We start from the raw sequence: 13,926 nt of genomic DNA, 5'->3' as shown, positions 1-13,926 counted from the left end.
CCCATGTTATGACATATACTGTAAACTAACAAAATTTTGTTTTGCCCTTGTGAATTTGCTGTGATTTCTGCTATACTCTGGAGTCTTGGAGAAATAGACTGAGGTGGTAATTTGCTGGAACTGAAACAGAGTGAGTTTAATTTTGTCAGTCCTCCCCTTTTCTTCTGAGAAGGAGGAAACCTATTAAAAGAAGAAGCAAGTTATGATTCACACTGGCACTTAAACTTATTTAATGCCGTAATCTTCTACCATGCATTCAAATTTCAAAGCTACGAGGTTCCAACCAACCTACAAGACATCTCCAGCTGGCATGCATAATTGGTATAAGTACAAAGTAAATAGAAACTAGATGTGGTTAACTATCCTTCTCTACTTCTGAATCTCAAAGCAATCAGTTGGCAATACATGATGAAATAATTTGATTCATGAAACATTGATCCACCACTTTGTTATGAAACTATCTGCAGCTAACTTTTCAGAGGTTGCACATGGCTTGGCACTTTCTCCTCTTTTGACACCTCTTTCTATAGACATTTAATATCTGTTCATAACTATCCATTTCAAATGTATTATTTATGATGGTGGACCACATCTCCCCTGTTCAAGATGCAGTTAGATTATTGTTTCCATATGCTATGTTGTACATGGAAGTAAGTTCTACTTCCAAGTAAGTAGAGTTAAATTGTGGCATCTGCATTCATCTGAACAGGGACAGCCAAGCTATGAATGTTAAACATGACTTCCCTTGCCATTGAATTTTAAAGCAAATCATGGTAAGTGTAGATAGGTTATATCTGTTCTTTCCATTTATGACCTTGATGAAAATGGGCATATGCTGATTATTCCAGGATAGAGATTACCAACCAATCAATTCTACAAAAACCAGGATGATTAGCAGTGGTCAACCGTTGAGTTATGTATCTGTTGATCACAACAATGTTGCCTCTTCCAATGCTCTTTTTGCAAAGGATGACACTGCCATTCCAATCTAATGCTCAAAGTGGAAAAACTGATTTCATAATAGGGATGTTTTTAAAAGGAACTATTCCTCCCATTTCAGCTCAGAATTAAGAGAAATAGCAAGCATATTCCTATCACTTCTCCATATTTCATAAGTCTCTAAACTCCCTTTTTTTCTTAAAGGCCTGGGTCACAGTAGGATCACATAGTCTCTCTCATCTAGTTTATCTATTTCATTTAACCCATCTTTTGTCCTTAATACTTCATTTTCTTGTGCAGCTTATTGTTTTCTTCCCTGGCTTTTAATAACTACTCTGGGGAGGAATCATGTCACATTTGTGCAACATCTAGTGTGCCATTGCTATTTCAATATTTTATAATAGCAGCAGTAGGTGCATTGGTCTTTGCTTAGTAAGATAATGTGTCCCTGAGAAGAAACATGGAATATAGAATTGTTGCTTAATATACTTACTTTACTTAGTTGTTTATGCCTGAATATGTAAAGTTTGCTTTGAGAAAATTAACCTGTCATTGAGAAAAGCAAATGTGGCATCTATCAAGAACAATATATTAATGCAAGCGTGATCATGGTAGCTTAATATGGAAAACTGGGAGCTTATAAAAGATAAGTAAGAGAGCCAGTAAAGATGCTAACATGGTCAATTTTGCAGATGATTCCTTATGCAAATGGTCCTTCTGTGTAAGATCAGGATTCTTTCTTATTAGGGGAAAAATTCTTAGATGCTCTTATGATTTCCCTCCAGCTATTTGCATCATTTACAAGGAAAGACAAAAAAAACAAAACAAAGGCTGGGTGGACATTGATGTTATGCTGATGTGGATATGGATATTATAAAAGCTTTAAATGTCAATTTTCAGTAAGATTATAGGACTGTGGTCACAATCTGATTTTTTATTTCATTGGGTATATAGAGGGATAGAGGAATTTGTTTTAGTCTGGGTTTTTTTTAACGGAAGCAATTTAATTTGAAACATCCCCACATTGTACAGGCTTTGGTGTAGAACTTTAAAGCAAAAATGCTGAGAAACATTGCATATATAAATAAAGATGTTGAGAAAAGTTTCATAGAAATGTGCATTTTATGAAAATATGCAGATGCAAACTAACATGGATATTAGATGGAATAGAAATATGATTGAAGGAATGTAAAACAGATGCAGAATGAATCTAGATTTATTCATCCATAGGTCTGTGCAAAGTAGGTAAGAAATCATAGTGTTTTCTCTAGTAGCAAAAAAAGAAAAAAAGAATTTGCTTTATTTCCAAAGGAACCTTGCAGAAAGTGATGGCAAGAAAACAGGTGATATTTAGGGGAAAGTAGCTCATCTAGAATGCAGATGTAGGAGACAGAATGAAAAAAAGCCCTACATTTCCAAGAAATCTGTGCTGGCAGTTTGCACAGAATATAATAATGAAGTATAAATTCAGAAAGGAGATGAAATAGCACCTCTAACAATCATGGGGTGTTTTTTTTTTTTTTTTTTTTTTTTGTCAAAAGCAACCAGCAAAGGCATAAACTTTCTCACCAACTTCAGCAAGAATTATACAGGACAGTTAATTCACGTCTCAGGCGCAGGTTGTATGAATTTTTTTTAAAAAAGGATTACCATAGTTAATCCAGAGCAGTTAGTTTCACACTTCAGTAGAGGTAAGGAGATGAACCTGCCACTTGTTTAAGAACTCTTCAGTGAGGTGGAGGGAGGAATACTCATTAATTTTATTCTTAGGCTGGAAATAAAAAAAAAAAACCCCTTAATGTTCAACTGACCCTTTATATGAACCATGAAACAACTGAGATATTAAGAAAGAGGAAAGTATTGATGAAAAAAATGGAAGAGAAGACCCGTGTAGTAAGGAACATAATTCAAGTAGTTAACTTTAATAAAGATAAAATGCTACTGACCAAATTATTAGTCCTGAAAGCACTTTCTAGGATGAAATCAGGTCCATGTAATGATGTGGGAAGGGCAGAGGTGGGAGTGTGAAGTGGTTGTTCTCTGGCTCAATGCAGAATTTTGCAACATTCCCCGGGCTCAATGCAGAGGGTTAGTGATGCATTCCATCATCTGAACTTGGAGATGAGGCCAATCTTCAATCCTCAATGCCATTTTCCAAGAGCAAAGTGTTATGGTTGTTTCACTGCTTAGAATAAATAGAAGCAACTTTGTTTTGTAGTTTACCTTCAAGAGGGTCCTTTGTTGCAAGTTTCAACGTTTCAAAACTCTGCATGCTCATACTGTGTGCACTGAACACAGAATTTGTAGAGTGTGACAGTGAAAAAAATCAACAAATGTTTGGGGAGAACCAAGTTTAGATATGAAAATTCAAGCCAGCCACACATTCTTGTTGCAGGCCATGGGCTGTTCTTCTGAAGACAAAGTGAAAGCCACCTTTCTAGAAAAAAAAGGGGGCAATAAATCTAACAAGCAAATAAACAAAACACTAATATGTGCAAGTCATATCTTGAATTGCCACAACACTGCAGGAAATGCTAATGAATTATACACATATGCCGTAGGTGCTTATATGTCTGTCTGTGTATATAAGCACATCAATACTGTCTCCCACACAAAGACTGGTCTTCTTTTAGCTTATTAGCTACATCTCAGTCATTATATTAGGTTCTAGTAAGTCTTAATCCTATGGTGCCTGACAGCATTTCAAAGGTAGAGATCAGAGATTGGAATGTATGGGAAATCTGACATCAATTTAGCACAAACATGCACTTGTTCTTAAGACTGAGAGTGGGAGAAGGGAGAAGATTCAAAGTGTGATAGAATGGGAAGAAGCCTTAGAGGCAGAAGAAATGTTAAACTGTCTTTCACACTTATTAATTTTTTTTTAGAAACCAGCTGGAGTGGGAGAGAGCAACACAAACATCTCTCTACCTCCACTACATCTGCTATGGTAGCCCGTCACAATCAAGCTCCTGGACTCCTTGGTGACTCCAACACTAGAGCCCCAAATGATGAGCTCAATTGCCTTGCCAAACTCTTGTATAATCTACAGGAACTGAACAATTAAAAATTACCTATGTGGGCAGCGTTCTGTTGACTGTTGATTCCTCCACTGTGCATTCAAAACAATAATTTTATTTTAGTTTTAATCCATCAAAGATATTTTTTTTTTAAAAAAAATATCCCTTTAAGGTTATTTATCTTAACTATGCAATCTAACTGTGGAGATTTAAAATGCCCAAATGAGCCTGAACACATAATCCATACTAAAATTGCCAAGAATGATATGTGATTTTGTGTGAGTGAGAATTGCCAACAGTCACTACCTGTCAGATTGGTACGAAAGCATGGTTGGCTGAATATACCTACTTTAGGTCTCCAGTGCAAGTCTCAACTATTTCTCAGATAAATACTGAGAAATCAGAAAGGAAAACATGTCAGACATAGGGACATAATTAAGGTAGATAATTGGGAACAAAATTAGAGCTGAATCTGTCAATCAGGTTGTGACCATGTAAGTGAAAAAAAGTAGGTTGGAAAAAGTGAAGCAAAGAAAATATGTTAGACCAGCAGTTCCCAACCTTTTTGGCACCAGAGACCAGTTTCATGGAAAACAATTTTTCCACAATTGGGGGCCGGATACATGCACAGTTTACAGTAGGGCTTATGTTCCTATGAGAATCTAATGCCTGATGATCTGAGATGGACCTGAGATGATGATGCTAGCACTGGGAAGCAGCTGCAAATACAGATGAAACTTTACTCACGCACCCAATACACACCTCTAGCTGTGCCCTCCACTTCCTAACAGGCCATGGACCAGTTGAATTGAGGACCCTTATGTTAGACAATGAAATGATGGACAATTTGCATCTGTGTCTCTGGAAAAAGAATTTGTTTTGAGACTATCTCTGCAGTCCCATTCCATTCTCTCTGCTTGCATTGCCCTACATTCAGTGTTCCTACAATGAATCTCCCACAGTTTTTACTATTAACATCCCCCCATATTAGAGACATAAATTTATGCACTAATGAAACACTATAAAAGTAGTTGGCATGATTCAGCATATGACTGTATATAGATTCCATCCATGCAGTGCTTTTTAGCTGTGCAAATGTATACTAAAAAGAATATTGATGAATGCACACCATATGTGTATTATGAATAAAGTCAGTTTACCAGTGTTTTGAAAGCCAGTTTGTTTTAACGGTTAAAGCATCAGGCTACAAATGGGAAAAGCATGACTTCTATCTTGCCTAGGCACAAAGCCAAGCTAATTATTTTCTCCCAACCCTAGGAAGGAGGCAAGTGGGGAAACCACTTCTGAAATACTTTTGGCAGGAAAACTGCAGGGATTTATCCAGGTAATCTCTGAGAATTGGACAAGACTGAATGGAAGGCGGGGGAAAAGCCAGTGTTTTATCAGTGTATAATGGATGTGTACATGGATAAAACACTCCATTAAAAAATATAGTAAGATTATTGAGATGTTTTAAGAAAAAAAATGTGGTTTCATTTCAGTGTTTCTCTGAATGCTGCGTATGAAATTACTGTCAACTCTTAGTATTACAAAAAACAGGGTTGTTTTTTTTCCTCCATGACAATCTGTCCTACCTGCCTTTAGGTCTTCCTATGGTGCACCCATCTCCATTGTAAGTCCTTCTACCTTACTTCTGATCATCTTCTTTTGCTCTTTCCTTCTATCTTTCCCAGCATTATAGCCTTTTAGAGAGAGCTGCAGAGAGAAGAGAGAATGGTCTTCAGAAACAAGAGGGGGAATCTCTTCCAGGCACTAGTCAGATAAAAGGGGTTGAAGCAAGATCATGTAAAGTGTAGTACCTCTTTATAATGCATTGGGAAGACCTCACTAAGACTACTACATACAATTTCTGGTTGCCATAACATAAAAAAGATATTTAGACTCTAGAAAGAGTGCAGAAAAGAGCAACAAAGATAATTAGGGGATCTGGAGCTTAAACCCTATAAAGAATAGTTACTGAAATTGGGTATCTCTAGTTTAATGAAAAGAAGAACTAGGGGAGACATGATAGCAGTGTTCCAATATTTGAAAGGCTCCCACAAAGAAGAGGGGATCAACCTATTCTCCAAACCACCTGAAGGCAGGGCAAAAAGCAATGGATGGAAACTAATCAAGGAGAGAAGCAACCTAGAACTAAAGCGAAATTTCTTGACAGTTGAAACAATTAGTCTGTGGAACAACTTGTCTCCAGAAATTGTGAGGGCTCAATTTCCTTTCTTCTTTCCTTGGTTTCCTACTTGAGCAGGAGGTTGGGCTAGAAGACCTCCAAGGTCCCTTCCAACTCTGTTATTCTGTTAAAAGAAATTTATTTATTTATTTATGAGACTTATATGCCAGCCTTTCTCCACAAGGACTCAGGGCGGCTCATAGCAATAAGCAACAAGTAGTCCAAATTAAAATTCAAACAATAAAAGAATCTAAAATTCCCATTAAAACCCCTTCAGTCCAGGCCAGCCTGGACTGAACCATGTTTTAAGGTCACGACAGAAAGAGCGAAGGTTGGGAGCCACCCGGAGCTCCAAGGGGAGCTGATTCCAGAGGGTAGGTGCGCCAACAGAGAAGGCTTGCTCTCTAGCGGCCGTCAGCCGACATTGCTTGGCACCAGGCGATGGGGAGCTGTTGCTGGCTGCAGGTGATCTGCCAGATACCCCGGCCTAAACCAATCAAAGTCCATGGCAGGAATGTAACATATGCAAATGTTTAAAACAAACCCTCCCTATTTCACTTGAAGATAAATGGAGGGATATGGGAGATTTGCAAGATTCTGTCACTATAAATTTGCAATAAAAATAGTATTGAACTTGGAGCACTGATAAGAACTAGGTATCCTAGAATTAGACAATCTCAAACCACTTTCATACCATTGCCAAGACAGTTAAATGGGTATGTTGATATGGTCATCAGCAGATGAATTTTCTTGAGGCCATCCGTAATTTACCTTTTAAAATCTAGATGTCCCTATTTTCACGTCCAATACTACTATTGTACATTCAAAGAAAAGTGAGTGATAATCACAGTTTCTTGACTGTTCTTTCTGATTCATTCATATGATGTTCAGCTGTTTTCCTTGTTTATTTTCTTCTAGGTAGAATAGGTAGAATTTATTTTATTTTAGTTAGTATATTTGTAGTTCCCAGGTACCTTGTTTAGATAAGAAAAACTGGCATGCAGCAGTTTAATTTAACCCAATGGCATGGTGGCTTCCTTTTAACACTATTTTAATCACTGGTATTACCTCTGATACAGAATTCCCACAGAAGAGAGAATCTAGAGAAGATGCTTAATCTACCTTTATAAATTCTCTTTACTATATATCAAGCATTACCAATATTCAGGGAAGAAGCTTTTAGTTTTGAAATAGGGAACAAACACCATCATATTTACATTCCTTGTATGGTAATGATGGAAATTATGCAATGGCTTTTGGAACCAAGAGGGAAATGCAGTTAACTGATAAATAAGATTTTGCATGCAGTGACCATATTTGTCACTTTGTTAGTTGAAGATTTCCTTTTTTCTTGTCTCAGCAACCAAATTATGGTGCCCTTAATTTTTCTATACTCAGAAGTTCTAGAGCAGTATTTACCAGCTTGAGAGCTTCCAGGTGTGTAGACTTCAGCTTTTAGCATCATTAGCAACACTCATGTTGGCTGAGAAATTCTATTGACTGAAATCCACACATCTAGAAACTGCCAAGATTGAAAAATACTATTCTAGAATGACATATTTAACTGGATATTTTATAACAGTGGTTTTTTTTTTTTAATTTGATTTATATGCCGCCCTTCTCCGGAGACTCAGGGCGCCTTACAATGTGTTAAGCAATAGCCTTCATACTTTTGTATATTTATACAAAGTCAGCTTATTGCCCCCATAATCCAGGTCCTCATTTTACCTACCTTAGAAAGGATGGGAGGCTGAGTCAACCTTGAGCCTGGTGAGATTTGAACTTGCAGTAATTGCAGGCAGAAGATGTAAGTGGATGTTAATAACAGTGCTTTCGTCTGCTGAGCCACCAGAGCTCTTAATTGATAGTACAATTAAAATTACTTTTAAGGGGACTTAAAAATAATCTGTGTAAAACAGAGCAAATCAATGGAACTTTAATTCTTTAAGTTGGACTGCAAATAATAAATAGAATAACAATAAGGCCTTTGGATAATGTTTATTACTAACATGGTGTGATTCAGATTCTTGCACAGATTAATTAGTGGATATAAGATATAAGAAGCTAAAATATAAGAAGCTAAGGCAGTGGTGGAATTCAGCTGGTTCGGGCAAACCGGTAGTTAAATTGCTGGTTGGCTCTGCCCCTTCCTGCCCCACCCCTTCCAGGAGTCCCCATGCGCCCCTTTTTGGCTCCCAGATAAGTGCAGGGAGGCCTCCTAGGCCCAAAATGGGGTGCAGGGTGCATTTTTGCTCCCAGGGGAGTGCAGGAGGCCAAATGCTGCTTGTCACACCACATGGCCATGCCCAGCCAGCCAGTCATTTGGGCAGAGAACCAGTTGTTAAATTATTTGAATCCCACCACTGGGCTAAGGGTCATCATTTTTGGCCTTTGAAATAACTTGTGGTGGTGCCACTATCATATCAAGGGCAAAGAGGGTAGGGTGGTCTGCCTTGGGTATAAGCAATATTGGGTGTATTGACTAGTAACATGGGAATGAGAAGTAGACTACCCAGAAAATCAGCTGTAGGTTTGGAGTTAGTTAGTCTTTACTAGTGATGTGCTAATTAACTATTTGTCAATAAGTGACATAGTGCAACACCAGTGGAGGAGGGGAATGTTAAAAAAAAATCCACTCCAGGGATCAAGTATTCTTGATTCGCCATTGGATAGTTTGATAGAAGGAAACACGCTAATTGATTAAAAAGATGGATGTCTGGCTGCTACTATTCAAGACATACTGTTAGGCATAGCATGAAAAATGTCTTTCTTATGAAAAATGTAATTTACAAATCTATGTTCCACTCATATGATAACCTGAAGCTGACATTTACTTGAATTGGGCTTTGTGGGAAAGGAAGAATTTTCTTCGTTCAGTTCAGCGTGTTTTCCCCCCAGTATTGAAAGGCAAACATCTGTGTCACATAACTAAGAAACTTCTATGTTAACTCTTGGGGCTAAACTGAACCTTTTGTTAAGTTTGTCATCAAAGAGCAAATTGTCTCCTTTATTGGAGCAAGCGGCAGAGGGTGATTATTTATCCCTGGCTGCCATATTCTAACATCCCTAGATGCTTGTGAGTAATGTCCACATGTTGTGATTGTTTCTTTTCCTCTGCTTGGAAAATTTGTTCTCTTTCGATGATGTTGGATACTTATGGAGATAATTTTCAAATGGTCTTCCTTCGGGTGCTTCATATACATAAAACACTAACACTAAAGATTATCTCAACTCCTACCTCTGGTTTATTTCCTAAGGTGCCTCTATGGATTCCTACAAAGCTCTTTAAATGTTACAAATGCTTTCTGGTATGGAACTAATAAAAGCTATGCTCACTCATTTCTATGGAGGCACAGACAGTCTTTTTGTTTTGCAATTCAGGAAGAACTGCTCTTAGGATCCCCATGAAGGCCGTTGCCTGTTATGCATCTAGCAGAACAGAGATGCGATAAATGATTGAAAGCTGGCCAGAGGGGGGAAACTGCTTTGCCTGGTAGATATAAACAAGTTTCCTGAATCTGTGTTTTTTGAAGCCTGCATTGTCTCTGCCAACTGGCTGGTGTGATGCCAGAGTGGGGAGTGGGGAAGGAGCTTGTCATCTCTAGACATTTCCATTTCTGGAGAGGAAAGTTCCCTCCAGATGTTCTCTGGCAGGAGGCTATGATTGCCCTGTATCTCATAAGAAGCACCAAACCATCAGAAAATACTTTGAAGGTAAGGTTGAACCTAAGATTATATGCAGAGTATAGCAATTACAACCGTATTTATTCTGCCCAGAGTCATCGGGAGTCAGGCAGCATACAGATTAAACAAACAAATACATTTATTTCTCTTGATTTATTGTAAGTGCCCACTCCAACCGATTTGACAGCTTACATCTAATACAATGCTGAAACAATTAAAAGTGCAGACAAAAGAAAACAGTCTGCACTAATAACCTATCTGCTATAAAAGCTTGTAATGTATATTTTGATAATCTTATTAGATTTTAAACTGAAGTAATGTCTCCTCTTTGTATTCTGAATGCTTGTGCTTTGTCGATTTGGGACTTCAGGCATTATGATTTGTAGTATGCGGACTGAATGTCAACAAGAAAGTTGGAATATGTGATCTACCTAAGCAAGGTGAAAATACCACTAATCTTTTAAGGACCAGTTCTTGTACCTTGGGGAGGAATCCTAAGATATGGTGGCAGAGTGAGTTGTTTAAAAATCATGTATTCAGAAATAAACAAGATTGCTGTGTTTGTATGCTCAAGTGAAAAAAAATGAGAATTCAAATGTTGTTCCTGTTATTGCCATTATTTAGCTTCTCTGGAGTCCACAGTTGCCTCTGCTTTGCCAGTCTACATTTCTCTTGCAAATTAATCTAATGCTATTTTTTTCTTTCTCTTCAAGGATGATTCCAGCTACAAATAAAGCCTTCGTGGTGAACAACCTGGTTTCTGGAACAGGCTATGATCTTTGTGTTCTGGCCCTGTGGGATGACACTGCCACAACGCTCACTGCTACCAACATTGTAGGCTGTGCCCAGTTCTACACCAAAGAGGACTATCCCCAGTGTCAGTCCATGCACAGCCAATTTCTGGGTGGGACCATGATTTTAATCATTGGAGGCATCATTGTGGCTACTCTGCTGGTATTTATCATCATACTGATGGTGCGGTACAAGGTTTGCAACAACAACCCTGGAAAGATGGCCAATGTTAGCAATGTCTATTCTCAAACCAATGGTTCTCAACCTGTCCAGAATGGAGTCCTGCCACAAGTGAATCCCAAAGTTGTGGTAAGGAATGAACTCATGGAGTTTAACTGCGAGTCGGCACACAGCAGCATCTCTTCTTCCTCTAGTTCCATGAACAGCCGTGACTGTGATGGCTATAGCCTCCAAAGTGAGCAGGGCACATTGTCCAGTAAATGGAGGCCCCCGTCAAGATCAAAGCATCACAATATTGATCGGCTCATGGGAGCTTTTGCCTCTCTGGACCTGAAGTGTCAGAAAAAGGAGGAAACAATAGACTCAAGAACTTCCATTGTGGTCCGTCACTCAGACAAGGAGCCACTTTTGGGTCAGCAGGAATCCAAATTTCGCAGCCTCCTCATGTTGCCACTGGAGGGTAAAACTAAACGTAGCCATTCTTTTGACATGGGGGACTTTTCCACTTCTCAGTGTTGCAACTACCCCAAAAAGATCACAAACATTTGGACAAAACGTAGTTTGTCAGTGAATGGTATGCTTTTACAGTACAATGACAGTGACCTGACAGAATCAAAGGGAACTTATGGGAGCTCGGAGTGGGTCATGGAAAGCACAGTGTAAATAGAAGCTGCCCTCCATTCCATTCTTAGTCCTACCAAACATAACCAAGTCCATGAGTTCAAAAGGCCATAAATGTGATAGAAGGAAAACAAACCACACACACAAACACACACACACATTCAGCCACATATTGGTCAATAAATATTAACATAAAGAATTCAAGTGGAGTAAAAGAAGTTATGAGGTTTATAGGATGTGTGCATGTGTGTAAGGAGATGGTGATATGCCCTCGACATATTATTTATATCTGTGTGAATGTCTCAAGGAATTCACTGGAAACGTTCAGTGCTATCCCAATTTCCCAGTGAACTGTGTAACAAAATTGAAAGAGGATTAATGCTGGTTAAGAAGTGTCTATTCAACTCTTAGGATAATTGTGTTTGTCTTCATTTTCTCATTGTCTGAGATGAACATTTCAGTGGACACAAAACTAACAGGGGAATAACTTAAGCTGCCACTACATAACCAATATATCTGGAAAAAGAAACCCTGAACACACAAATTAACATTAAGATTAAAAGCAACATTTTGAAAAGATCTTGCTACTGTTTGCCTGAAGATTCTCTCCTCTCCAGAAAAAAAAATCCAACAGTCCATACTCACTGCCTTTCTTTCCCTTGTTATAACTTTTTTTTTAAAAAAACTAATAATTAATTATTGAGATGCTATCATTGTTCTCTATCTGTTTTATTCATCAACAGATGGCCATAGGTTATTAAGATTATAAGGGAGTTAAGTGTCAGGGCAGAAGAGAGAAATTCAGTTTTTATAACCTGGGGGAGAAAGGAGAAAAATGTTCCTATTTCTGACCAAGATTCCAAAATCACTATTTAATCAACAAACAAGAAATATCTGACTCATAAATATTAGAAGAGGGAGGGAGATCCATACCTTCATATCAAATACCACAAATTGGCATATCATCATGTCAGTCAGAAGAAGGGTATGAAATCTCCAGCATCACATAAAACTCCAACTCTGATTGTGAGAATATTCCTCATGAGCTCTGGAAAATGCAGTGTAGTCTAGGAGGGGCCCAGATTCAACAGTGCTATATAGTCTCTCTTTGTCCCACATCATGTTCACATGCTTGTCTTTCTTGTTGAAATCCATTTGAGGCTACATTATGCCTTTTTAAGTGATAATCAAACACATTAATGGATCTGGAAGAGCTGTGAATGCACAAATTTTGCCCTCCCAAAGCACTACTCCATGGCAGAAGAGAAATGTTGGCCTTTAGAGCCACAGCCTATAATTCAGAATCGTTTTCTGTATTTATTTGCTCCCAAAAATTCGTCCATTGGGGAGCTATTTCTGAAATTGCACACTATTTTTTTTTTCAAAGGGTCTGTGCTGAAAAGAATTGTAAAAGAGTGAAGAGAACACTCATATACAATCTCTCTTTTTATTTTTAAGAAAAAGCTCAGCTCAGAGATATATTGTGACATGGCTATGTATTTGATCCTGTTATCCGTCATGTTTCCTATTTGAAGTTTTAGAAAATGGCATCCCTGTGATCAAAATATTTTCTTTTCCCTTCCTCTTTTGCTACAAAATGTACAGTAAAAACAATTTATTGGGAAAAAAATGAACCTTTCTTTTATTCATTATTTCAATGGTTTATTTATTAATGCTAGAATGAATTTTTGTTTTCTTAGGGGGGGAAAAAAGACCATCCAATCTGTATGTTCTTTCAAGGGAGTTCATTCCAGATAAGAGAAGCAGATACGTTCTATCAATTAAATAGTTCGGGCTGTAAATAACACTAGCACCACAAAAGTAAGGTTTTTCCTAGTAAGAGAGGTGTGCATGTGTATTACACTTTCCTTGAAATTGCCAATATCCACATATTCTATGTATCACATAACACACATTCTCTCTGCACAAAATGATTTGTCAGTATCTTCAGTCCTACTGTTCACCAGCTTCTATTTATTTATTTATTTATTGGTTCGATTTATATGCCACCCTTTTCCGGAGACTCAGGGTGGCTTACAATGCATTAAACAATAGCCTTCATACTTTTGTATGAAGTACTTCATACTCTTTGTATGAGTACTCCATACTCTAGTTGAAATAACAAGCTGAGTTACAGAACTGTACAAATTGGGTAAATTATGAAAATCAAGTAGAAAGTAGGTTATGTTTCTTACTGAATAGGCAAAAATGATTACTAAGGAATCTTAGGAGCTGTGGTGGCACAGTGGTTAGAATGCAGCATTCAGGCTAGCTCACTGGTCACTGCCAGGGATTCGATTCTCACCAGCTCAAGGTTGCCTCAGCCTTCCATCCTTCCGAGGTGGGTAAAATGAGGGCCCAGATTGTTGGGGGCAATATGCTGACTCTCTAAACCGCTTAGAGCGGGCTGTAAAGCACTATGAAGCGGTATACAAGTCTAAATGCTAAGTACTACAGCTATCTTTGAAAAGTTTTAAGAGAAGAAGGGGGTTTTTTTGTTTT

The 13,926-nt window shown here is 38.0% G+C and overlaps 1 protein-coding gene across 5 annotated transcripts in view; it reads left to right on the top strand.

The window, feature by feature from the left end:
* LRFN2 (leucine rich repeat and fibronectin type III domain containing 2) overlaps nucleotides 1-13,054 on the top strand; it is a 325,117-nt gene extending 312,063 nt beyond the window's left edge. For all 5 annotated transcript variants that reach the window (XM_060692447.2, XM_034428008.3, XM_060692446.2 and 2 more), the window contains one exon: nucleotides 10,545-13,054. In XM_060692447.2, coding sequence (XP_060548430.1) covers nucleotides 10,545-11,466 — 922 coding nt within the window. In that variant the 3' untranslated portion in view covers nucleotides 11,467-13,054. The remainder of the gene's footprint in view (nucleotides 1-10,544) is intronic.
* The last annotated feature ends 872 nt before the right edge of the window (nucleotides 13,055-13,926 follow it).

The sequence above is a fragment of the Pantherophis guttatus genome, chromosome 1 (genome assembly GCF_059756535.1).
Source record: "Pantherophis guttatus breed Tessera chromosome 1, ASM5975653v1, whole genome shotgun sequence".
Taxonomy (NCBI): Eukaryota; Metazoa; Chordata; class Lepidosauria; order Squamata; family Colubridae; genus Pantherophis; species Pantherophis guttatus.
Note: the sequence above shows the minus strand (reverse complement) of the source record. Positions and strands in the feature narration are given on the sequence as shown.